Raw genomic sequence first — 27,831 nt, 5'->3', positions numbered from 1 at the left:
CCTTTGATCCCCTTACCAATCAAGAACCTATCTATCTCGGTCTTAAATATACTCAATGACCTGGCCTCCACAGCCTTCTGTGACAATGAATTCCATAGATTCACCACTCTCTGGCTAAAGAAGTTTCTCCTCATCTCTGTTCTAAAAGGTCTTCCCTTGACTCTGAGGCTGTGCCCTCGGGTCCTAGTCTCTCCTACTAATGGAAACATCTTCCCCACGTCCACTCTATCCAGGCCTTTCAGTATTCTGTAAGTTTCAATCAGATCCCCCCTCATTCTTCTAAACTCCATCGAGTATAGACCCAGAGTCCTCAAACGTTCCTCATATGTTAAGCCTTTCATTCCTGGGATCGTTCTCGTGAACCTCCTCTGGATTCTCTCCAGGGCCAGCACATTCTTCCTGAGATACAATATTCTAAATGTGGTCTGACCAGAGCCTTATAAAGCCTCAGCAGCACATCCCTGCTTTTATATTCTAGTCCTCTTGAAATAAATGCCAACAGTGCATTTGCCTTCCTAACTACCGACTCAACCTGCAAGTTAACCTTAAGAGAATCCTGGACTAGGACTCCCAAGTCCCTTTGCACTCCAGATTTCTGAATTCTCTCCCCATTTAGAAAATAGTCTATGCCTCTATTCTTCCGACCAAAGTGCATGACCTCACACTTCCCCACGTTGTATTCCATCTGCCACTTCTTTGCCCATTCTCCTAACCTGTCCAAATCCTTCTGGAGCATCCCCACCTCCTCAATACTACCTGTCCCTCCACCTATCTTTGTATCATCTGCAAACTTAGTCAGGATGCCCTCAGTTCCTTCATCTAGATCATTAACCTATAAAGTGAAAAGTTGATGAAATCATCCACAATAAGTTCATGGAAGGCAAGGGCATTGTTCACAAGTGAACAATCATTTTGGAGGGAGGTAGGGAGAGGTGCAGTGATAGCTGATCCACTGGTTGAGTCCACAGGGTCAACAATCAAAGGAAAGGAGATTGACGAGGTTAGCCCCCAGTGGACACACTGGGCAGGAAGGTCAACTAGAGAGTAGGATGGGGCAGTTGGGATTGCTGTTGCAAGGAAGCAATGACAAGCGCTTCAATGGGCCCTTTGAAGGATGCCCAGGAAGGAACAGGGGGAAGTTATAGACTTATCTAACAGGAAGTCAAGACTGGGATGGCTGCAGGAGATTAAAAAGGTTAAGGAGTACTGAAGAGCTGGGTAGGGACTTGGGAGGTCAGAATACCTGACAGGGAAGAAATTAAACATGGGAGAGGCATAAAACCCACATTTTTACCCTCCTTCAGTTTTGAAGAAGTCATTTTAACTCAAAACATTAACCCTGTTTCTCTCTCCACAAATGCTGCCAGTTTTTCCAGTACTTTTTTTAATTACAGATTCATGCAGGTGTTATGTTCCATATTAGCCGCCTCCCACCGCACTTCATCTCACCCCATCAACATTTTTTTCCCTCCTCCCTCAATGGTCATTGTACATACAATAAACCAAATGAGCCAAAGATCACAGGATTGGTTGCGTCTCCTCTAGTGTCCATTATGTTTTCACCCTCAGCTGGCATTGTGACCAATTCTGGAGCTTTGCCCACAAGGTGTGGTTTCAATTGATTTTCTGTTTGTTGGGTTTCCCAGGGTCCTTTTCCTTTTAATTCTGGGATCTGCGACATTGACAGGCTACAGAGGGTGCAATGTCCGCTGTAGGGTGCAGAGAGCATTGTGGGGTGGGTAGAGAGCTGCTAGCAGCACATAAGTAGCTGACATATTGGTAGAATGAGATGCAGTGTTGCAATTCCCAGCTTTTCTTGAATGTGGAGTTATTTAGCATCCATAATGGCTTTCCCTGGGATAATGTATTCAATCCAAGAGATAGCACCACAGAAACTGCTCTACAGGTGCTGGCCAAAGAACTCATAGTTTAAGCTGCCAATCAGCTGCATTGAAGGCTGTCTACAATTTTTAGTTTGTGGTTTTAATTGCAGCTTTTGGCTGGTACAATGCAAGCGATTTGGTGGCAGTTTGCACAGATGTTCCTGTCTTGAGAAATAAAGAATAAATAGCAGGCTACTTTTTTCCTTAAATGTTTTCTGTATTACATTACTCTTTGCTCCATGGCTGAATAATCACTGTTCTCGAAATCTAAACACAAACTTCAGCAAAACTAACCTGTAACCTTTGTCAGCAGGTAATCTACTGTTTGAGTTGCTTCTTAGGGCAGGGTCATCCTGTAAATAGAGTTATTAGCAATAAAGTTAAACAATTATTTACACAATTTGAAAGATGCATAACTTTTGTTTTTGAACGTTTGTGTGTGGACCTTCACAAATACAGAATAAATTGGAAAACAAATTTACTCAATTGTTCATTTAAGGTTCATTTAATCTCACTGAACAATTCCTCCTTAAACTCCCCTCACTTCCTCCAAATAAAAGGTACCCGCATGGGCCCTAGTTATGCCTGTCTCTTTATCAGGTATGTGGAACATTCCTTGTTCCAGTCCTACTCCGGCCCCCTCCCACAACTCTTTCTCTGGTACATCGATGACTGCTTCATGCTCTCATCTGAACCTGGAAAAATTTATTGATTTTGCTTCCAATTTCCACCCCTCCATCATTTTCACATGGTTCATCTCTTGACACTTACCTTCCCTTCCTTGACCTCTCTATCTCAACTTCTGGTGATAGACTGTCCACCAATATTCATTACAAGCCTACCAACTCCCACAGCTACCTTGTCTACAGCTCCTCACACCCTGCTTCCTATAAGGACTCCATCCCATTCTCTCAGTTCCTTCGCCTCCGTCGCATCTGTTCTGATGATGCCACTTTCAAAAACAGTTCCTCTGACATGTCTTCCTTCTTACTTAACCGAGGTTTTCCACCCACAGGGCCCTCAACTGTGTCCGGCCCATCTCCTGCGCATTCGTCCTCACCCTCCCAGAACCATGATAGGGTCCCCCTTGTCCTCACTTATCACCCCACCAGCCTCCGCATTCAAAGGATCATCCTCCGCCATTTCCGCCAACTCCAGCATGATGCCACCACCAAACATATCTTCCCTTCACCCCCCCCGGTGGCATTCCGCAGGGATCGTTCCCTCCGGGACACCCTGGTCCACTCCTCCATCACCCCCAACACCTCAGCCCCCTCCCACGGAACCTTCCCATGCAACCCCAGAAGGTGCAACACCTGCCCCTTTACTTGCCCCCTCCTCACTGTCCAAGGGCCCAAACACTCCTTTCAAGTGAAGCAGCATTTCACTTGCACTTCGCTTTATTTAGACTACTGCATTCGCTGCTCCCAATGCGGTCTCCTCTAGATTAGAGATACCAAACGCAAACTGGGTGACCGCTTTGCGGAACACCTTCGGTCTGTCCGCAAGCATGACCCATACCTCCCTGCCACTTGCCATTTCAACACACCGCCCTGCTCTCATGCCCACATGTCCATCCTTGGCCTGCTGCAACGTTCCAGTGAAGCTCAACGCAAACTGGAGGAACAGCACCTCATCTCCCAACTAGGCACTTTACAGCCTTTCGGACTGAATATTGAGCTCAACAACTTTAGATCATGAACTCTCTCCTCCATCCCCACCCCCTTTCCGATCTCCCCTTTTCCAATAATTTATATAGATTTTTCTTTTCTCACCTATTTCCATTATTTTTAAATGTATTTCCATCCATTGTTTTACCTCTACCTTTTAGTCTATTTCGATCCCTTCCCCCCGCCCCACCCCCACTAGGGCTATCTGTCCCTTGCTCGTCCTGCTTTCTAACCTTAATGTCACCATTAGCACATTTCTTAGATAATATCACCACCTTTGTCCTTTTGTCTATGACAACTTTTGGCTATCTCCACCTATCACTGGCCCTCTATCCAACTCTACCTGTCCCACTCCACCCTTAAACCAGCTTATATTTCACCTCTTTTCTATTTTTCCTTAGTTCTGATGAAGAGTCATACGGACTCGAAACGTTAACCGTGTTCCTCTCCGCAGATACTGTCAGACCTGCTGAGTTTTTCCAGGTATCTTTGTTTTTGTTTCGGATTTCCAGCATCCTCAGTTTTTTACTTTTATGTTCATTTAAGGTATTCAGTGAAGTAGGAAACAATGAGCAGAATCGTCCCACGTTTGCACTAAGTGCGGTAGCGGATGGGAAAAAGGACGTTTTACCTGCCGGGGGCTTTTCACGCTGTATCATCCCAATCTCGCCTCATCAACAATGCATTCTTAGGAAACACACTGTTTGGATGGCGGGCGGACACCATATTTAAAGTGAAGCTGTGCGCATACCTCTCAGTGCTTAAAGACAAGGGCTGCTGCGAAGACTTGGCCCCAAAAGGCAAGAAGATGACTGCAGCACCCCAGTTTAATAACGCATCTCTCGAGCACTTTTTGGATGCAGTTGAGGCCCGTCGTGATGTCCTCTACCCCCGCTTTGGCCACAGGAAGAGCAGCAATATCACCAATCCAGCATGGGAGGCAGTGCCAATGCCCTACAAAAGAGGACAGCCACCCAGTGCCAAAATAGGATGAATGATCTCCTCCGTTCCGTCAGGACAAGCCGCACTTTGATTACTCTCAACCCTCACACTCACAAACCCATCACACATTTACAGGGATCTCACTCTCTGCCAGTTCAAGGGACATCACCATTCACACACACACCCCTTCATTGTCTTGATCCTGTCCATGGGGCCACTCACAACTTTCACATGCTAGGCATACTTATAATCTGGCCTGGCAGGCATCCTTACACCCTCTCCATCTCTATTTATGTAGGACAAGCTGGCACACAACAACAGGGAGAGGCTGAAGACTGGTGGAGGAAACAGCTGGTGAGGTCCACGACCCAGGGCCTCCAATCAAGCCCTGAAGAAACCTCTGAAGAGGAATCTGAAGGCACCTTCATTGAAGGCCGGTCACAGCGCTCGTCCACACCATCCACCAATGTAGAGACACATCTCAGTGGGACCCAGCTTGAGAATAGCCTTGGGATCACAATCTGATGAGCATTTCGCACTGTCTGAACCACAGCAGGCGGAGGCAGGGAGTTCCCAGGTTTCCAGCACTCAGAGGACTGCTGGAGGCCAGAAATTTGCTGCATCCGAGTCAGGTGACGAGCCTCTGGACTCGGTCATGTCACAGTTGCTGGAGCTGCAAAGGCAAGCTCAGGAACATCAAGAAGGGATGTCCGCTGCACTCCTCAGATTGCAAGGCATGATGGAGGAGTCCGTCCAACTTCAGGAAGAGGTGAGTGCGCCGGCATGCCAACGCACCGAGGTCAACACTGGTAGTGTGCCGGCTGCCATGGAGACCTTGGTCCAGGACATCAGGCCTGCACTGTTGCGCATGCTGAACTCCATCGCTGACGCCATAGTTGGCCTCCAACAGTATGTACGCAAGGGGGCTGCGGGGCAGCTCAATCTCACTCCAGCTACCCCTTCTCTTCAAGGCACCAATAGAGAGGAATATCAGCAGGTGCACACCCCAAGGCCATCCAGCCAGGTGACTCGGGGAGTATCCAGCCCATCCAAATCCCCTCTTCCTGTGACCCCAGCTCCAGCTCTGCAGGCCAAGCAGGGTGCCAGTGCCACACAGCAGGAACCCTAAGGCAGGTTGGGGCCCTCCAGGTTTCGGCCCTCCAGAGGATGCCCGCCAAACTCATCACAGACAGGGCGTAGCAGTCAGCAGGCTGCCTCCACCTCTGCTGTGGATGTCGGGGGAGCACCAAGACATAGCAGCAGGGTTAGGAAGGCTAAGATGATGTAGACGGGTGTTGATCACTTGTACATAATGTTCACTATTGTAAATAAATCCCCAAAAATGTCTCCCTGCCTATGGCTCCTTGTTCTGATGAGCAGTGTAATTGTCACTCAGATGTGAAACCTTGGTTCCTGCACAAGACAAAAGCAGGTATCTCAATCCATGGTCTCTTCCCTGTGCTTTGTGCAGCCTTCAGACCAAAGTGATGGTCCGGCCTCTCACTCACTGGACACATTACTGTTGCCTGCATCTTGATGGTACTTGTCATGCTGTCAGAATGTTGTGGGCAGGCGCCACAGAGTTCTGTCATTCTCTCCATGTGCTCCCAGCATCTTTAAGGTGGGGCTGGCCCGCACCTCGTCAGCATCTGTGACCAGTGACACTGTGCTCCTGAAGGGGTCGAGTGCTGAAGGCTGACAAAGGATCAAGTGAATTTAAAGTTTCAAGGCTGCATCGCCATGATGTGACCCTGATCACAGGGCACAAGCGAGCTGCCCTTGGCCAGACAAGAGTCAGACATTCACAGAGGCTATGCAAAGAGCTATGGAGCATCTTCACTGCATGTCGTCATCATCCTCCTGCAATCGAGCGACTATTAGGCCTCCGCTGCGTCTCCATGACAGAGGCCTTATCACAGAGGGTATGTGCACTGCCATCAGCCAGACTTGACTCAAATGTTCACAGATGCAATGTGAGGGTCTAAGGTGTCTCCTCAATACATGTCATCAACATCTTCCACAAATCTAGCAGCTATGAGGGCCTCCCGAGGGTGATAACCTTGTATGGCCAGTGCAATGGCCTCACTGTCATCATCGTCGCCTTCGAGGACCTCCTCACTCTCATCCTTGTTGGTGTTCTCCTCATTGGAGACTTCCAGCTCCTCCATCTCCTCCTCAGCCAGCTCCTCTCCCCATTGCAGTGCCAGGTTGTAAAGGGCGCAGCAGGCGACGACGTGTGACACCCTCTGTGGACTGTATTGCCACCAGACCGGTCCAGGCACCGGAACCTCACCTTCAGCATCCCGATGGTTTGCTCCACCAAGGTGCGAGTTGTGGCACGAGCCTTGTTATACCCTCGCTCTGCTGTAGTCTGGGGCTGCTGCACGGGTGTCATTAGCCACATCCTCTGCAGGTTGCCCTTGACCCTACCTTGTGGAGCCAACCCTGCAGCCTCTGTGGATCCTGGAAGACGTCAGGGATCTGAGAACGACTGAGAATGCAGGAGTCATTGACACTCCCTGGGAACCGTGCACAGACTTGCAGGATGCATTTGTGGTGGGGGCACACCAGCTGAACATTCAGCAAATGGAAGCCCTCGCGGTTGGCATAGTTTATCGCTTGTTGTGATGAAGATCTGAGAGCCACGTGGGTGGGTGGGGTTGTAGGGGCAGAGAGACATAGCAAGAGAGCCAATGCATTAAGCCAAATGTCAGAAACAAACAAGTTAGACAGAATGGCCCCAGAGCAGGCTCAGAAAAGTGGGGAGGCCTTTTATGGATGAGGGAGGGGGAGCAACGAGATTACAGCAGTTTCATAACTTCCCAATAGCACAGTAGAATTATTTTTTGGACTGTAGCTGCCAAAGCAGACATGATGTAGAATAGAACTTGGTCCTACAGCTGGGTCATGATGTCTAAAAGGAACACAATTCTAGCCGAAAAGGCATTTGGGGCACAAAAACACTTTATGAAAGAAAAAGAAACGTGAAAAAAGAATCCAGTGTTTTCTTTGTTGGGGAAAAGCAATCTGGATGACATGGAGGAGTTTCAGAATATTAACTGCACAGTAGAACCACCTGGTTGCCAAAGCCAGCAACTGCATATCAACATTTCTTTCTCATATCACACCAGATGTTATGTCATGTGTGCTCTGTCCGAAGGCACATTGGCTCATTGTCTGCTCATACTTCATCCTGAGCCATTTTCCTGGCAGTTTTTGTCAGTGTTGGTTTGCCATTGCCTTCCACTCTCACAGGCAGGGCAAGAAGATAGATCCCAAGTCAACCTCAGCTCGAACAGGAACCGAACCTGCACTGTTGGCATTATTCTCAACAATACGGTAGCAATCCAGCCAACTGAGCTAGCCAGTCCCCACAGGTGTTATGTGGCAGGAAGGAATTAGGTGAGAGCTTTAACATTAAAAATCTTAACACAGTGCCACCAAATGATATAAGAGGAAAATATGGACATTTATATAATAGAATTTCCCAGACAGATGGACTTGGGAGCTCAGTAGAATTCATGGCTCGTGTACCAGATTTTGTATATTACCAGTCAATCTCCCATGGAATTGCACACAGAGGGGTGGGGGTTATGTGAAGTAAAAAGAGAACTGGTAAACTTCAGAGTCCAAAATGACCCAATATCGAGGTACAGTAGTACCTTTGTTGGTGGTATATGTCCTGAAGTGATTTATTTAGGTTCTTAGCCTTCTGTCTCCTGGCTTCAAAAATGCCTTTTCAGACAGCCCAGTCATTAGGTGCTGCTTGCAGGCTGATTTCTGAAGATGATCTTTAACTTGCTGAGGAGCAAAACTTTACAATAGAATTCATCATAAATACAGTAAAGTAGCAACAGGTTATGGCAATTTGACTTGAAATTTTAACCTAGTTGGGAAACAATGAATTGCTCAGTGTCAATATAATGGTGCTTCCATGTAATGTTAAACAGAGTTTCAGTGAATTATGGGACGGTTTTGTGTGGGAGACTTGATGGCAAACTGTTAGCGTTTGTTATTATTACCCCTCTGAAACTGACCGGACATTCAGGATGTCAGGCCTGTGCAGATTAATGTGGAAATCCTAAAGTTGCAGTAGTCACTCAGGTCTTTGCCATAGGTTGCCCTCTAGACTCCCCCAGAGTCAAACTTAAACTTCATCGCTCCCACATTGCTGTTTGAAATCACTTATTGAAAAATTATGTTTTAACCAAGGAATGATATTAAAATGATTAATTCGTAGATTTATGCTAATCTTTGAAATAACATATCAAAGTAAAGCTTTTTTGGAATACTTTAGCTTTTATCCCCAGATGTTTAATCTTTAAATTTCTCTAGACAAAAAGTTTTACAAATGATTTTCAGGGCATTGAGAGATAGGACAAGCAGTGATCAGGGCAGGAGAAGGTGGAGGTTTTAATGGAAAATGGAGTCAGTTGATGGAAGGGCTAGAAGTAGCTTATGAGGGGAAGCTGCAGTGGGCGGGAGGGGGAGGAGAAGGGATGGAAGTAATTGGCAACTAACAGACTGGTTGGAACAAAAATTGGATGGAGGTGGTGGTGCTGGTAGGAGAGATGTATCCAGCAGTGATAACTTGCACTAGCAGACAGGGTGGAGCTCTGACAATGTTACTTGAGGATATTTAGGAGATGTGCTCAGTGTGCTGACTTGCCCCATGGCTAAGAGATGAAAATTTGATTGACAGTGGGTTGGGGGAAGTTAAGGCAGTGGGTGACCTGGCAGACTTGAATTAGAATTAGTTAGGTTTGTGTAAGCTGTTTTTCATTTATGTAGGTTATATTTGATGTTATCAGTTATGTCACCTTCTATTCCTAATTTGAGGATCAATTTAAAATACCTTTTCTACTTTCACATCAGATTGGCCCAAATCTTCTGTCCAGGGTCAGAACTCCTACTTCCAACCCTGATCAGACCAAGAATTACCCACTTATCTTCCTCTAGTTTTTCTGGGCAATCTTCCGATGGAGGATTCTTCCAAACTCACTCAGTGCAGGAAACCTCAGGGGCATCATTGAAGGGAATCCATGCAGAACCACGTCCCCTTTTTATGCCACCAGCTGCCGTATTCTGGTAAGGAATGAGTTTAACTGTCCCAAAGCTTCTTTGAAAAACTAGAGAGAAAGTAAAGAGGTAGAGGGGGCGCAGGGCGGTTAAGGGGTGGAGGGGGGAGAATCAGGGTGGTTAAGGGGGTGAGCTAAGTGGCTGGCAACTGGGTAAGTTGGTGAGGGCAGGTCAGGGTGGGTGTTATGGGGTTGGGTGAATTGGAGGGGAAGTCAGGCGGTGAGGGCTAATCGGGGGTTTGTGGGAGTCAAGGGGAAAATTGAGGAAGTCAGCGTGAGTGATTGCAGCGGGTGGGGTGGGTGGGGGGGGAAATGTATAGTTACACAGGAGTTAGACGTGGGCTTTTCTATCTAACACTTCCTGGGTAACTACTCCGGTAAGCAAGTCGGAACTGTCCAAAATGTCCAATTCCAGTTCAAGGTTGGAGATTTTTTTTGGAGGGTCCCAGGCAGCAGGGGAATTGCCCATCAGGGGTTCAAACTTCCCAGGTAATTCCCACGGAGAGACTGCATTGGGACTTCTGAGGGGTCCTGTAGCGCATCTTGGTGAGTGGAGGGGTACATCAGTTTTTTTTAAATTCATTCATGGGATGTGGGCATCACTTTTACTGCCCATCCCTATTTGCCCTTGTTCAGAGGACATTTAAGAGTCAACCACATTGCTGTGGGTCTGGATTCACATGTAGGCCAGACCAGATAAGGACCCCTAAAGGGGATTAGTGAACCAGATGGGTTTTTACAACAATCGGCAATGGCTTCATGGTCATCATTAGACTTTTAATTCATCATTAGACTTATTGAATTCAAATTCCACCATCTGCCATGGCGGGATTTGAACCCTGGTCCCTGGGATTACTAGTCCATCGCCTCCCCACAACTATCGTTCTCCAACTATCTGGAGGCCGGAAGATCTGGGCCATTATCTGCTGTCCCCGTTGTTCCCAATTTGTCATTTAACACTACATCGCCAACATCATCTAGCTTTGAACCTTTTTCAATTTATTAATTACAGTAATACTGAAACCCTTATGAAGTTCCTAAAGAACAGACATTATATTTATTTATTTCTATTTTTCTTTAGTGGTAGAGTTTTGACTTCAGCATTACTGTTCAACTAAATAAGCCTGAATTTCAACACTTCTAAAAAAGAATGTAAACAGGGGTAATCCCTTGACTTTAGAGAGCTTAATGCTGTTTAGAAAATGGAAAAGTTTATGATAAAAAAGCTTCGTTTTCATGTTAAACTCTTCAGATTAGAAGTTACTTTTTTTTAAACCAGAAGTAAGAGTACATTGAGTGGCTATAACTGAACTTTTCACGAAGTTTAAAAAGTGATGTGAAAAATTAAATTGCATACAAACCTCACGAAGCTGACAAGATACTTTACCTACAACAGTAAAATTTCTCTATTGACTACAACACGTTTGCTTAGATCATGTTTACATTCTCCCTCCACTTTCTTCCCCTACTGCTCTCCTCTTCAGAAGGTGTGACTTAGGTCGAGTTAAGCAACCCTTTCGTGCACTAACCAAATGGTCATTCCTCATTTGTGAGCTTGGACAGTGAATACTGGAAGATGGCTAACCTCTCAGTAGTGGGAATTACTGGATAGTAATTATTAGCTGGAACACTGTCTGATTTTCTCCCACCTTAACCTGGTGATGTCACTAACAATATCCCAAATTTACCTTGGCTTGGCCAGTACTGTATACGTTAAGCATACAACACAAGAACTTCCTGTTTGAATGTTTCAATTTCATATTGAGCAGTACTTTCTCCCCAGCAGGGCATTAGGGGTCTTCAAATCATGTTTAACATTTTAAAATTATTCCAATATTTATCACATCACAAGTGCAGAAGCATGGAAATGATCACCAGTTTCTATAGAATGGGTAAAAAGTATCTAATAGTCTTCTTACAATAGTTCTGAACACGTTGCTATAAAGTCATAAATTGATTTCATTACCTGTTGCAGAACAGATAGTCCTTGTTTTTCTACAGGCTGAGGTGACACACCAACAGCTACTTTTGCCTGTAGTGCAGGCACCACTGGCGATGGCAATCGCTCTGTTGGCGGCTCTTTTGATGGCTGCTTTTTCTTAGTTCGATGCTCTGGAGCATTCTTTTCCAACAACTGCAACAGTTCCATCTGTCTTTTCATTTTTTTCTCTTCTCTCTCTATTTGTAACCCTTTAGGATATCGTTCTGAAGCAGGGACGTATCGCTTATTTGTTTTGTTTGTATTCCATTCTGGACGTTTCTCATTTTTCCCTTTCTTAGTTCTTGCAAATTGATTGTATGAGTCATCAGAGAGTAAAACATTTTCTTTTTCAATCACCACAATCTTTTCACTTGGCTTCTCTTTGGGTTTTTTTGTATTTGATAGAGTGTTGCATTCTGCAGCTGTATCAGGTGCATAGGACATCGCAATGTGATCTGTAACTTGCGCATTGTCCTTAATTTTCCCAATCAACTCAAAATCCTCTAGAAAAACACAAAAATCGTTGCAATTCTCTACTTCAATTAATGATTAAGATGGCATTTCCTATAGTTACAAAATTATACCGTGAAAGAAAAAGAGAATTGTATTATGATGATATTATAGGGAAGCACCAAACCAAAGTAAAATGAGCTTCTATCAACAAATGCTAATTTAAAATTTAATTACGAGGCAAATAATTTTTAAAATCGAAATATGTACCGTTTATGCAGTAAATATGCGGGGCAAGTAATTAGATGAATGAAACAAGTGATCTGCTATTGGTCAGAAGCTGATATCTTCACTCCTGTATGATACTCAGGCAGAAATCAGGCCAACAGTGGCAAGTATACAAATACACCGGACTTCCTGTATGATGTCGTATTTGCCTATTATTATGAAACACTACCCTTGAAATGATATTTCCATTAGTAGGGCATTGAGCATTATTTTCACAGGGAGTCTGTTCAATAATCCAGAAATAGATAAAATATTTGGTATTTTGTGAACCATTTTACTACGCAAGTATCTATCTATCTGAGAGATCTCACAACCATATGTTAACACAGGTATTGTTTCAAACTATGTACAGTACATTGAATTTTTGAATTCACAACCATGTTTCAATTAGATAAAATTCATTCTGGATTTTATGCCAACACAAAATTTCATAGTGATTGTGTTTTCTTGTAAATATCAGTGTAAATCTGGTTTAATCTGTCATTTTAAAATGTTTTTAAATTGAAACATTGGTTAAGTTGACTTTTATAATCCTGTAAAGTTAATCAAGCTTTTTGATTGTGTCTTTTTAAATTCTACTCTGCAAACATGGGTTTCGTGGCAATCAATCTGTCATTTCAAGTTAAATTACTAGAGGGAGCAATTAGTCATAAAATTGGTCGCACTTCAAAATATTAATCTGTCTAATTGGTACCCTTTTGTATTCTCGTTGGTGAAGGTATTAAATTACTAGTTGTCCAGCCATTTTTCAGAAAGTTAATAGCACTTTCTGAGCTTCTCCTTCGCTCTCAACTCCACATGGAGAGAGAGAGAGAGAGAGAGAGAGAAAGAGAGAGAGAGAGAGAGAGAAAGAGAGAGAGAGAAAGCGAGAAAGTGCAGGAGTGGGCACATGTCCAATTGGTGCCCCCGATCGGGGTTGGGCCGCCATTTTACGTGGGTGGGCCAATTAAGGGCCCATCCAGCATGACATCTGCCAGGAAGTGCTATGCGCTCCCTGTGCGGGCGGGGGGGTGATTCCCTCAGCTGAGCGCACGCTCTTTCGCGCATGCACACGAAAGAGCACACTCATCTTCCTGAGGCTAAGTGCTGCCTCAGGGAGATTGGCGCCAAATTTAAAAATGGTAAAGGTGCACAAACAAAATTTCCCTGACACTGTCACATGAGTTGGGACATGTCCATCACTTTAAATCAAACATTTATAAAATTTTAAAAAACCCTCATGAAACCTCATCCTGCCTTAAGGTTGGACGGGCAGGGCCATTAATTATGTCAATTACTTTTCAAATGGCCTCAATTGGCCGTTGACAGGTCGGCGGGTGCACAGCTGATTCAGCTGTGGCCCCACCGAACAGAAAATTGAAATGACGCGGGGTGACATCGGGAGTTCCGCCTGACGTCATCCCGCGTCATTTTATATGTTGGCGAGCGGGCCCCATCCACCAACCTAAAGGTCCTGGCCTATGATTCTGTGATAATTTGGCCCTTAGTGATGAATAATTAGTAAGTTTAGTAGATTGACTATTGTTGGCCATGGTTCAATGAGTGGTCCTTAGGGGGTTGTGGGTTCAAGTCCCAATTAAATCTCACTGCATTGTTCCAGAGGTAGATAGGTATCGTGGGCGACATTTGGCCCTAAACCAACACTAAAAAAAAATTGTCTGGTCATTGCTGTTTTGCTGTTTGTGCGATCACAGTTTAAGTGCCACGTTTCCTAAGGCAATGACTACACTTCAAGGGGTACTTTGTTATCAGTGAAACACTTTGGGACATCCCAATGTTCCAAAATGAGTTTTATAAATGCAAGTTCTTTCATATCTTCAGGATGGTGACGATTATAGTACAAGACATAATTAACACAAAAGGATGCCCATTTCCAATCTGATCAATTGATAGAATATTCTATACTGTCAGATCAACCTTGATATTTGCAAAATTTGCCAAACCCAGCATTGTTGAAACCTACTGCTTCTTTCTATTCTTTCATGGGACGTGGGCATCACAAAGGCCAGCATTTGTTGCCCACCCACAATTCCTTTTGAATTGAGTGGCTTGTCAGGCTATTTCAGAGGGTAGTTAAGAGTCAACCATATCACTGTGGGTCTGGAGTCGCATGTAGGCCAGGCTGGGTAAGGATGGCAGATTTCCTTCCCTAAAGAACATTAGTGAACCAGATGAGTTTTTAATGACAATTGACAATAATTTCATAGTTAACATGACTGATTCCAGTTTTCTATTCCAGATTTTATTAACAGAATTTAAATTCCACCTTGGTGGGATTTGAACAACACATCCTGAGAACACTTGCCCAGGCCTCTGGATTACTAGTCCAGTGACATAGACATTACCATCTCCCCAAGGTGGTGGTTAATCCTTTATATTCAACATAAAAAGACTAATATAACCATTGTTGAACATCCTGTTATTTAAAAAAAAGTAAATGGAATGACTTGGAGAGTCCAGGGAAACCTGGCTGAGTGAAAGATGTAGTTCAGGTTGTGCTGTTTATTTTTTGAAAGTGGGTTTTTAAGCAAAATAAGTTACTAGAGGGAGATCATCATCTAGTGTTTAAATTTAAGTGAAAAGGTTCATGCAAGGAGACAAATGATAGTACAGGATTTTTTTTTTCATTCATTCCAGGGATGTGGGCTTCACTGGCTAAGCCAGCATTTAATGCCCATCCCTAATTGCCCTTGAGCTGGTGGTGAGCTACTTTCTTGAACCTCTGCAGTCCATGTGGTGTAGGTGCACCCACAGTGCTGTTAGGGAGGGAGGGAGTTCCAGGATTCTGACCCAGCAACACTGCGAGGTTCTTAAGCAAATTGATATAGGGAGTGACAAGGTATTGGAGGTGCTGGCAGGCTTAAAAGTGGACAAATCTCCAGGTCCAGATGATTTGTGTCCCAGACTGCTGAGGGAGGCAAGGGAGGAGATCACAGGGGTTCTGACCCAAATTTTTAATTCCTCTCTAGCCACGGGGGAGGTGCCAGAGGACTGGAGAACAGCTAATGTGGTTCCGCTATTTAAGAAGGGTTGTAGAGATAAGCCAGGTAACTACAGGCCAGTGAGTCTCACATCAGTGGCAGGGAAACTACTGGAGAAAATTCTGAAGGAGAGAATCTATCTCCACTTGGAGACAAGGTTTGATCAGGGATAGTCAACATGGCTTTGTCAGAGGGAGGTCATGCCTAACAAATTTGATTAAATTTTTTGAGGAGGTGACCAGGTGTGTAGATGAAGGTAGTGCAGTTGATGTAGTTTATATGGATTTCAGCAAAGCCTTTGACAAGGTCCCACATGGGAGACTTATAAAGAAGGCAAATGCACATGGGATACAGGGTAATTTGATAAGGTGGATTCAAAATTGGCTTAGTTGTAGGAGATAGAGGGCGATGACAGAAGGATGCTTTAGTGACTGGAAGCCAGTGTCCAGTGGCGCACCACAGGGATCTGTGCTCGGTCCTCTATTATTTGTCATTTATATAAACGACATAGATGACTATGTGGGGGGAGGATTAATAAGTTTGCGGATGACACAAAGATTGGCCGGGTGGTTAGCAGTGAGGTTGAGTGTCTTGGGCTACAGGAAGATATAGATGGGATGGTCAAATGGGCAGATAAGTGGCAGATGGAATTTAACTCTGAAAAGTGTGAGGTGATACACTTTGGAAGGAGTAATTTGACAAAGAAGTATTCAATGAACGGCATGGCACTAGGAATTTCTCAGGAACAACGGGACCTTGGTGTGTGTGTCCATAGATCTCTGAAGGCGGAGGGGCATGTCAGTGGGGTGGCGAAAAAGGCATATGGGACACTTGCCTTTATCAATCGAGGCATAGATTACAAAAGTAGGGAGGTCATGTTGGAGTTGTATAGAACCTTGGTGAGGCCACAGTTGGAATACTGTGTGCAGTTCTGGTCGCCACATTATAGGAAGGATGTGATTGCACTGGAGGGAGTGCAGAGGAGATTCACCAGGATGTTGCCTGGGATGAAACATTTAAGTTATGAAGAGAGGTTGGATAGACTTCGGTTGTTTTCCTTGGAGCAGAGAAGACTGAGGGGCGACCTGATCGAGGTGTACAAGATTATGAGGGGCGTGGACAGGGAGCAGCTGTTCCCCTTAGTTGAAGGGTCAGTCACGAGGGGACATAAGTTCAAGGTGAGGGGCAGGAGGTTTAGTGGGGATGTGAGGAAAAACTTTTTTACCCAGAGGGTGGTGACGGTCTGGAATGCGCTGTCTGGGAGGGTGGTGGAGGCGGGTTGCCTCACATCCTTTAAAAAGTACCTGGATGAGCACTTGGCACGTCATAACATTCAAGGCTATGGGCCAAGTGCCAGTAAATGGGATTAGGCAGGTAGGTCAGGTGTTTCTCACGTGTCGGTGCAGACTCGATGGGCCGAAGGGGCTCTTCTGCACTGTGAGATTCTGTGATACTGAAGAACGGCAATATATTTCCAAGTCAGGATGGTGAGTGCCTTGGAGGGAAACTTCCAGCTGGTGGTGTACACATGTATCTGCTGCCATTGTCCTTCTAAATGGTAGTGGTTGTTGGTTTGGAAGGTGCTATCAAAAAGCCTTGGTGAGTTTCTGCAGTGCATCTCGTAGATGGTACATACTGCTGCTACTGTGCGTCAGTGGTGGAGGGAGTGAATGTTTGTGGATGGGGTGCCAATCAAGCGGGGTGCTTTGTCCTGGATGGCGTCAAGCTTCGATGTTGTTGGAGCTGTCCTCATCCAGGCAAGTGGGGAGTATTCCATCACACTCCTGACTTGTGTCTTGCAGATGGTGGACAGGCTTTGAGGAGTCAGGTGGTGAGTTACTCACTGCAGGATTCCTAGCCTCTGACCTGCTCTTGTAGCCACAGTGGCTAATCCAGTTCAGCTTCTGGTCAATGGTAACCCCCCAGGATGTTGATAGTAGGAGACTCAGCAATGGTAATGCCATTGAATGTCAAGGGACGATGGTTAGATTCTCTCTTGTTGGAGATGGTCATTGTCTGGCACTTCTGTGGCGCGACTGTTACTTGCCACTTGTCAGCCCAACCCTGGATATTGTCCAGGTCTTGCTGCATTTGGACATGGACTGCTTCAGTATCTGAAGAGTCGTGAATGGTGCTAAACATTGTGCAATCATCAGCGAACATCCCCACTTCTGACCTTATGATGGAAGGAAGGTCATTGATGAAGCAGCTGAAGATGGTTGGGTTGAGGACATTACCCTGAGGAATTCCTGCACTGATGCCCTGGAGCTGAGATAACTGGCTTCCAAAAACCACAACCACCTTCCTTTGTGCTAGGTATGACCCCAACCAGTTTTCCCCCCGTTTCCCATTCACTCCAGTTTTGCTCAGGCTCCTTGATGCCACACTCGGTTAAATGCAGCCTTGATGTCAAGGGCAGTCACTCTCACCTCATCTCTGGAGTTCAGCTCTTTTGTCCATGTTTGAACCAAGGCTGTAATGAGGTCAGGAGCTAAATGGCCCTGGCAGAACCCAAACTGAGTGCCAGTGAGCACACTATTGCTAAGTAAGTGCCGCTTGGTAGCACCATTATTGACCCCTTCCATCATTTTCCTGATGCTCGAGAGTAGACATATGGGGTGGTAATTGGCCAGGTTGGATTTGTCCTCCATTTGTGTACAGGACATACCTGGGCATTCTTCCACATCGCTGGGTAGATGCCAGTGTTGTAGCTGTACTGGAACAGCTTGGTTAGGGGCATGGCAAGTTCTGGAGCACAAGTCTTCAGTACTGTTGCTGGGATATTGTCAGGGCCCATAGCCTTTGCAGTATCCAGTGCCTTCAGCCATTTCATAATATCATGTGGAGTGAATCGAATTGGTTGGAAACTGGCATCTGTGGTGCTGGGGACCACGGAGGAGGCTGAGATGTATCATCCACTCGGCATTTCTGGCTGAAGATTGTAGCAAATGCTTCAGCTTTATCTTTTACACTGATGTGCTAGGCTCCCCCATCATTGATGATGGAGATATTTGTGGAGCCTTCTTCTCCAATGAGTTATTTAATTTCCACCACCATTCATGACTGGATGTGGCAGGGCTGCAGAGCTTAGATCTGATCCGTTGGCTGTGGAAGCGCTTAGCTCTGTCCGTCACTTGCTGTTTATGCTGGTTAGCATGCAAGTCGTCCTGTGTTGTAGTTTCACCAGGTTGACACCTTTTTAGGTATGCCTGGTGCTGCTCCTGGCGTGCCCTCTTACACTCTTCATTGAACCAGGGTTGATCCACTGGCTTGGTGGTAATGGTAGAGTAAGGGATATGCCAGGCTATGAGGTTACAGATTGTGGCCGAGCACAATTCCGCTGCTGCTGATGGCCCACAGCGCCTCATGGTTGCCCAGTCTTAAGTTGCTAGATCTGTTCTAAATCTCTCCGATTTAGCATGATGGTAGTACCACACAACATGATGAAGGGTATTCTCAATGTGAAGATGGGATTTTGTCTCCACAAGGACTGTGCGGTGGTCAGTCCTACCAATACCGTCATGTGAAATAATAATTGGAGTACAGTACTGAGTGTTCAGTGCAGTTTCTGAACTGCTCGCTTTACACTGTGACGTATGTAAATGCAAGTCTCCTGCAAGTTACCAATGCTTAAATGCTTAAATTCTCAAATTCTGAAAATGAACATCATTTTTTTTTCATTTAAAAGGGGAATCGAAGCACTGGTGCACTTTTATGTTAGTGTGCATATTGTACCATTATCCTCGCTATAGCTAAAATGTATTCACTAATACAAGTAGTGTCTGGTTACTCATTTATTTGACAGGAAAGTTACACCACAGTGACAGGTCATTCAGCCCAACCAATCCCTGTTGATGTAAACCCTCCACATGAGCAAACAGTTCTAATTACTTTACCCAACTTGTTAAAAATTCCTTCATCAATCTATCTGATCTAATCTCAAATGTTGATCGTTACTTAGATCTTTACCTTTCTCCCACCCACCTCAGCTAGACCTGTGTCCCCAGTTCTGGACACCACACTTTAGGAAGGATGTGAAGGCTTTGGAGAGGATACAGAAGAGATTTACTAGAGGGGGTCCAGGTATGAGGGATTACAAATATGTGGGTAAACTGGAAAAAACAAGTGGTTAGGATTTGGAATGCAATACCTGACAGGATGGTGGCTACAGATGCAAAAGTAGCTTTCAAAAGGAAATTGGATAAATACTTAAAAGGGGAAGAATTTGCAGAGGTATAGGGAAAGAGCATGGGAGCGGGGTCAACTGGATTGCTCTTTGAAATTGCCAGCACGGACTCAATGGGCCAAATGGTTGCCTTCTGTGCTGTACTATTTTATCATTCTATATTGCCCCTCATGACATTGACCATGCAACCTTTCTATGCATGTTGAATAGGAAAATGGGTACTTCAATATAGTACAGCTGAATATTAACTACAATGTTTAAATCTACAATACAAAAAAATGATAAATTTTGCTTTAAAATGATCAGCATATTGCACTTAGCACAAATAACTTGCAAGCAATGTTTCTACATCTATTACTATAGCAGACCAAATGGGCTGAAGTACTTAGGAGAGAAAAATTCAGAGTTCTTGTAAACCAACCAGTCTCAGTGTAAAGATGGCATTACAGTCATACTGAGGCAGTCTTACAGTGTCATAAAATGCACCAATAGTTTTTTGCTAAACAAATACTGACCAGTTTGGATACCTCTGTCTTTTCTTGGAGAATCTTTTTCCATCAAGACTTGTCCCAGTACCTCACTAACTTCTTCACAAACAAGACTATTGGGTACAGTACAGGGGCTTATGCGACTAATGGTATCTGTCAGTCAAAAATAGTGTGTCAATTAAAAGTGAAAAAATGATGAGAACAGTATTTGCTACATTCTTTGACAATAGAACAACAAGCACAAACTCTAAAATCTGCCAGCTGTTACGTGCCTTCTACATTCTTCTGAAGATTTGAAATGTCATGTCCTTTGCGAACCAGCTCTCTAATGCGCTGTTCCTGTTTCTGCCTTTGTGCCTCCTCTTGTGCCCTCTGCACAGTTTCATAAAGCAGATTGGTTTTCCGATTATGAAGCTCCTAGAAGATCAAAGATGCCTTAAGATCATATGATTTTCTTTAGTATTGCTAGCAGTGATCAAGGAGTCATTATTCCAACATGTTAACTAGAAATTCATAATTAATCAGTTTTGTCTACCAATTAGTGTTTTCAATGAATGAAATGAGAACAATATTCTACTGAGGTTTACAATCATATTCTTCAGAAGTAGTGGCACTTTTCAATACATTTAGATTTGGGCTTTGATATAGGAAGTACAATCTCAGATATTGCTGACAACACAAAGCACAAGGGAAGTTGTTTGGCACTATTTCCAAAGCACAGAAGCAAACAAATGGACATCTTAGCCTTGATTTTTCAATACAGTGGATGCAAGGTGCATATTTGGTGGATGGGAACTCCATGCACCTTAAGGCTATATTCCTGACCTCGGCCGATTTATCCATAATCCAGACTATTTGTATATTTTTAGGTCAGCTCTATTCAGTGTCCAACTGGATGAGGGCCAGGATTGGCTGCAGCAGGTGTTAGAGGCCTTCCACACAATAGTTTGTTGGTGGCCTGTCCGCTACCTGCTCAAATTTTTGTAAAGCCTTTTCTTTTTTAAAAAGAGCTAAGTTCAATGAGCTATGCAAGCAATTACATTGACCTTTTGGTCTTTTAACATTTAAACGGCCCAGAGCCTGTTGCGCCCCATTACAATCAAAAGAAACATGATTTATTTTGTGCTTTTCATATTCTCAGTACATCTTCAAGTCCCCCGTATCCAGTGAATTACTTTTAAAGTAGCCACCATTGTTTTGCGGGCACATATTCCAACAGCTTTGGATACACTAAGATACCATGCAAATAAAATGAATGACACGTTAATCTGTTTTGGTAGTGCTGTTTGGGGGAACAATCTTCGTCAGAACACTATGCCAACTCTCTCCATCTGAACAGGTATACAGGGCTTTAGTTCCATACCTTATCCTAAAGAAAATACGGCACTCTCACAGGACTGCACTTACGTGTGCACCAAGATTTTGTGCTCAGGTCACAGATTGGGGTTAGAATCCATGGCCATCTGACAGAAAGACAAGTGTTCCACTAACTGAGCCTCAGCTAACATTTGAAAACTGAACACTAAATTAAGTGTTGCAATAACAATACAATTTTAAGTCAGAGTATCAAGATCAGGAGGTGTTTATTACTGAGCGATATAACATTGCGAAAAGGATTAAAATAAGAAGTGTGTTTTGGTCTCAGGCCAGGTAGTACCATTTAAACACAGTAAAGATATTGCTCAACTGGAATCTCCTCCTATAACATTAAATTAAATCGTTAATAACACCTACTTCTTTTTCCCTTTGTGCTCGAGTTTCTTCCTCATATTGTTGTCTCAACCTTTCTCTCTCCTTTACCAAACGAAGTTCCTCTTTTTGTTCTTCTTTTCGTTTCTGATCTTCTTCCAATTGCTTCTGTCTGCGGCGCTCCTCCACCTGAATGGCTATAGCTTTCTAGAACACAAGATTAAAGAAACATTAGCTATCATGTTATGAGAAATTGTAATCTTCCAATGATCCTCTTAAATATCACTACATTGGTTTACATTTTTTGGATCTTGTGAAAACCTGAGTGACGAGACCTTTTTCCATTGAAATAAAAGGAAAAATAAGCCATTTTAGTTTATTTCTCATATTGTTGTTTCATCTTTATCTCTTATGCTAGAATTCCACTTTTCGTACTTTTCAACTGCGATCCCATTTCAGCTGCTGCGATTTGTAACACCCTTGACATGGATGGCTATGACTCTCAAGAGTAACCATGTGGTTTATATGCTCCTTGGTATCAGGAATGAATAGAGTGTACTTCAGATAACAGGGATAGGCACCCAATGGTCTTTATCAAACCAACTTCCAGAAACTCTGCTCGTCGTAAGTAGGAGGAATGTCAAGGTTGTTTGAGTGGTGAGTCTGAGATATGATCTATAGTATGTAAGATTCAGAAATACCTCTCCAGGTCCAAGTAATGGGCTCAACTGCTGTATGAAGCTTATTGCTTGAAAAGGAGAAAATCATCCAAATGTACGGCCAGCAACATCTTCAGTTACGTGGAGAAACTAGAAAAACTGGGATTGTTCTTCTTAGAGCAGAGAAAGTTAAGGATAAATTTAATAGAGATAAACAAAATTCTGAGGGATTTTGATAAAGTAAACAAAATGTGTTTCCAGTGGTGGGTGGATCAGTAACCAGGGGACACAGATTTGAGACAATTGGCAAAAGAGCCAGAGGGGAGAGGAGGATAACTGTTTTTATGCAGTGAGTTGCCAAGCTCTGGAAAGTACTGCTTGAAAAGCTGGTAGAAGTAGATTCAATAGTAACTTTCAAAAGATAATTGAATATATACACCATCAATAACATCTACAAGGCACAAGTCAGGAGGGTGATGGAATAATCTTCATATGCCTGGATGAGGGCAGCTTCAATATCATCCAGGACAAAGCAGCCGATTTAATTGGCACCACATCCACCAAATTAAACATTTGCTCCCTACATCACCAGCACACAGTGGCAGCAGTTTGCACCAACTATAAGATGCACTACAGTAACTCGGCAAGCCTTCTTCGACAGCTCCTTCCAAATGCACAACCTCTACCAACAAAGAAGAACAAGGGCAGCAAACCCAAGGGAACACCACCATCCGCAAGTACCACTCCAAGCTGCACATCATCATGACTTGAAGATAACCTCACGCACCGATAGTAATACATACTGTTTTGTCTCTTGGATCTGGAGATGGGTGCAGCAACCGAAGAAAAGAATGAGGGAAATCTGCTACAAACTTCGATGCTAATGGCACTTTCCTGAATTCTTGCCCAATTCCACAAAATGTTATTCTTTAATGTGATGCCATAGAGGAGTAATGAAAAGAAAATTCTACACATTTTGACAGTGGGAAATACTGTGTCAATAAACAATAGCAGGAAAAAAAAAATCAGGCTTAAAAATTTGTATAATTTAAATCATGTACACATGATACTATTGCTTATTAAAAACAAGGATAATACTGGTCACCTGGTGTTCTAGTTGCTTCTTTCGACGTAAATCTCGTTCCTCAATCTGCGCTGGGTCTAACAAGGCGGTCATGGATCGCAGAAAGCTGAAATGTAATAATAGTGCAAAATTTCTAGTATCCTCTATAGAACATGAAGATGTTGAAACATTGGAAAAACTAACAAATTATATGCGCCACCAGATAAATGTAGCACTTGACTGTCAGACTAATTGTATAATTTTACCAGTAAATAAATCTTGAGGCAGTATTTTTTTTAAAATGTCTACAATAACACTAAACCTTTTGGCTCACTACAGCTGACAGTGCTATTATAGTTGTTCTTTTGGTTGGGCTAGTTGGATATTTTTGGCTGCAGATTTCTCTATTGCTGTCAGTACTGCCACTTGATGATCTGTCAGGGCTCGGGGGGCGGTGGGGGAGGAGAGAGGGGCAACATTTGGGTGCATGTAGGATAAAATAGCCCCTTGCCTCCTCCAACATTGCAAACGGAATCATTTTCCAACGTGTGATCTATTCCTAGAACAATAAACCTGATGGCATAGGTAGCTTCAGGATTTTGTCAAAATACAATTCTGTTATTTCCCAGCAATGATAAAGTTGTTGTTTGGACCAAATTCAAATACATTCTATTTTGAAACTAGTCACAAACCCATTGCTGATTTAACAACCAATGTATCTCAAAAAGATAAGGGAACAGAACTACAGATGAAAAAGTGCTTCTGTTGATCAAAATAACTGGAATAAACAAAAGCAGTATATCATTGAAAACTGAAAGCCACCCACTGCCCTCATTTCTGATGCCCCTGCCCATCTCTATCCGGCAATCCCCACACTGCGACCCCAATCCTGCCCTCACTCATCTTTGGTCTGAGGTCCCAAGATGTTCTTGGGCTTCTGGTGGGTGCAGTGCTGCCAGCAGCCACCACTCCCGTTGGCAGCAATGAGTAGCTGTCGGCTTCTGATTGGCCAGCAGCTCTCAGCAGGAGACACTCAATCTTGGGGAGACCTGACAGTGGCCACTTAAGTGCCTGAAGGTCAGTTGATTCTGTCAGGCCTCCCCATGGAACCAACAGGATTTCCCCATCGGTTCTCCACCTGATGGGCAAGGCCCCTGAGACCCCACAAAAGCCAGGCCAATAGAGTTTAATTTTCTAAACTGAAGATAGAAGCAGTGGAAATGTTGCAGTGAGAATGCTATGTCTGCCTGAATTAGGTACAGTCAACCTCAATGAACCTTCCAGAGTGAAGCTTTACTACACATTCACAAGCTACTGGTGTGCAATCTGTCAGTGAGTGGGAGCTCACAGTTTTTGTACTAAATAATTAGTGGGAATGGATTTTTTCATGACAACAAGATTTGCAACACTTGCTGAAATTCAGATTTGAGAATGGAGGAACAATAAGCCCACACATCAAAGCTTCCTGTTGCAAGTAGTAGTAAGAGTTACCCTTCTTTGGAACTGCAGAGCATCCTCTCCGTAGCACCAAACTCCAAAAAGCCTGGGAGGAGGTGGCATAAAGCAATAATGATATTTTCACTATTCAAAATGCATATAACTGCAGATGAGACAAGGTCAACCAAAATAAAGCTATCCATCATTATACCAAATAGATCAGTAGAGTAAGCATACCATAAGGTGTTTCAACCACTCAGAGTCCCAAAGCAGCTATCTGAATTCTTCTGATATGCACTCATGCATTTACAGGGCACAAATTGCAACTAAAAACCTTGGCACCCTGGTTTTTTAAAAATACCTTTACCTAAAATTTTCTTCAACCAAAATTTAGTTTTAGGTGGTACAAATACATGTGTACACACCCATGAAGTGCATTAAAAAAATTGCAATATGAGCACCATTATTCCTCAGGTCAATCCCAGTAGGTTCCCACTGAACTCAGCAGCCAAGCAACTCACTTATGCTTGCCATTAAATATCACTTAGAAAAAAACAAGGTTAACAACAATGTGCATCTATGGAGCACCTTTCATGCAATGAAACGTCCCAAGGTGCATCACAGGAGCATTATAAAACAAAATTTGACACTGAGCCACATAGAGATATCAGAATAGGTGACCAATGGCTTGGTCAAAGAGGTGGGTTTTAAAGAGCGTCTTAATAGAAGAATGCAAGATCATGAGGTGGAGAGGTGGGAAGGGAATACTTAAATCGCAGGCAGCTGAAGGCATGGCCACCTGTGGTTAGCAAATAAAATCAGCGATGCTCAATAGATCAGAATTAGATGAGCATTGTTATCTTGAAGGGTTGTGGAGCTGGAGGAGATTACAGAGACAAAGGGTGAAGCCATGGAGGGATTTGAAACCAAGGTTTTGTTCGATAGGGAGAGTGTGCAGGTTAGGGAGTTATGGTTGGATGGGATTTATCGTAAATAAAGACATGGGCAGTAGAATTTTGGATGACCTCAAGTTTACTCAGGGTAGAACGTGGGAGGCCAACCAGGGGTGTGCTAGAATAGTCAAAGTCAAGAGATAACAAAGACATGCAAGCATGTTGGTTTAAACAGATGAGCTGAGGCAGGAGGTGGAGTGAGGCAATGGAATATAAAGAAACTGAAAATGAACCTAACCTGGTCTTGTGTGTGTTAGGCAGTACATCAGATCCCATGTCAACGCCTATGCTCCCTGTATTTTCTCCAGTGGAAGAGTTAGGATGACTGAGTACAGAAACAGCCTTAGTAGGAAACTGCTGCAACTCAGATAATGCACTTTGTTGCTCATGCCCTGATTCAGATGACCTTTTCAGTGTTGGTCCACAAGTGTTCACAAAAACTGGAGTCTGCTGGTCAGGTTTTTTCTGGTAAGAATCAAAGTGCATAGCCCATCTGTTGTGATCATCACCCTATTAAAACAGAAGGCAGGCAATGATTGATAATTAGAAAAGCATGGGAAAATTTTAACCCAGCCCAGCTGTCTGTATCAAGGTGGCGCTTAGTTAAAAAAAACTCAGCAAAGACTTACCGCCCATTCCTACTCTACTTCCCCATGCTGTTATTTGAACTGAGCCATGATTTAATGCAGTCAAAGATTCACTCAGTTGGAGCCTCATTAATTGCTGCAAATCAGAATCCTGTGGTGTAATTAGGACTCAAAGAGATAGCAAAATGGCCTTGATCCACTCCCTGATATATTTTACTACCAGTAGATGGACACTGGGCTCTGCAGTTTTGACCTAGCTGTAGCCAGCCAGCTGCTTCTTTCTGACCTTTTGAGTGCACAGCTGGCTGACTGGTTGTAAAGGTGACTCAGGAGTTAAAATTATCGAGCCTCAAACTGAAGACATTAAATCCTCCAACACCTTCTCAAAGCTTGGTTTTAGTTCAAATCCCCAATAATTTATTATGTATTAAAGCTGTTTAGTCAGCTGTAGATTTATGTCCCAAAATACATTGAAAATTCTTATAAGGCTTTGTAAACTGAAAATCAATTTTTAAAAATATCAACATTCACCTGTCATACAAATTACACGTAGATGGTGCATACACTTATACACTGTTAAAAGATTGGTCACATAATGTTAGCTTGGAAAATTAAATAGCTAATACTTGTTATGTTATTGCTTTAATGGAATATGTAAATGATGAATGTGCGTCATCACTGAAGGAAGTGATGTCACATAGCATGTGATAGTTGTAGTTGTGTTGATTGCCTAGTAAGATGTGCATGTAGAGCTCTCCTGTAACTTATTTATAATATTGAGAGTCTTCAGTAAAAAGAACCCAAAGCATTTGTTACCATTCATCCGTGTGTGATTGGTAAGTTTGTGTTACCAGCCCAGTAGCACAACATGTGGCAGCTGTGCATTTTTGAACGTTACATAAGTAAAGTTGAAGTACAACAGTGAAGACTGGAATCATGGTGATTGGCTTCAGGGTAGAGATCACGGAGTGGAGCCATTACAAAGATTGGGAGAAGCCAGAAATATGAAACTGGGACAACACAAGCGGTCTGCTACAAAAGTAGAAGTAATACTGCGAGACACTAGGAGATAGAAGTGCCCTTGCAGATTAGTGCTCGAAAAACAGTAATAATTGACTAGGAGGATAACTGGATCGGTGCTCAGCAAGAATATTAAGCTGGTTCAGGATCAGCCTGTGAAAGTCAGTTTGGAAATGAGCTGACAGGTTGCAAAGCCATTTGGCTGTCATGTTGCAGTTCTTGGCAAAAATAGATTCGTGGGCAAGTCCAAAGAAAAAGTGCATGATACAGGCTACGGTGCCACAGAACTAAGCAATACAAAGACACAGCCTCAGTATTTCCAAAAAAAACTGAACCCACAGTAAATCAAAAAAATCCTTGAGAAGCAAGCAGCATCAGAATGATGACTACTAAATTTCCTGTCATGAATTGGATACCCTATCAAAGTTTAAGCTTTATCACCAGAAAACGGAATTATGTTTTTGGATTTATCGATC

The 27,831-nt window shown here is 43.6% G+C and overlaps 1 protein-coding gene across 2 annotated transcripts in view; it reads right to left on the bottom strand.

The window, feature by feature from the left end:
* Nucleotides 1-27,831, bottom strand: part of ccdc66 (coiled-coil domain containing 66) — an 84,614-nt gene that overhangs the window by 5,393 nt on the left and 51,390 nt on the right. Inside the window, exons 10-16 of one of the 2 annotated variants that reach the window (XM_078543527.1) lie at nt 25,987-26,258; nt 23,401-23,485; nt 21,682-21,843; nt 20,220-20,364; nt 19,975-20,100; nt 11,540-12,057; nt 2,178-2,236 (exon numbers count right to left, since the gene is read on the bottom strand). In XM_078543527.1, the coding sequence (XP_078399653.1) occupies nt 2,178-2,236; nt 11,540-12,057; nt 19,975-20,100; nt 20,220-20,364; nt 21,682-21,843; nt 23,401-23,485; nt 25,987-26,258 (1,367 nt within the window). The remainder of the gene's footprint in view (nt 1-2,177; nt 2,237-11,539; nt 12,058-19,974; nt 20,101-20,219; nt 20,365-21,681; nt 21,844-23,400; nt 23,486-25,986; nt 26,259-27,831) is intronic. The other variant, XM_078543528.1, reaches the window with a different exon arrangement.

The sequence above is a fragment of the Cetorhinus maximus genome, chromosome 6 (assembly GCF_964194155.1).
Source record: "Cetorhinus maximus chromosome 6, sCetMax3.hap1.1, whole genome shotgun sequence".
NCBI classification, from domain to species: domain Eukaryota; kingdom Metazoa; phylum Chordata; class Chondrichthyes; order Lamniformes; family Cetorhinidae; genus Cetorhinus; species Cetorhinus maximus.
Note: the sequence above shows the minus strand (reverse complement) of the source record. Positions and strands in the feature narration are given on the sequence as shown.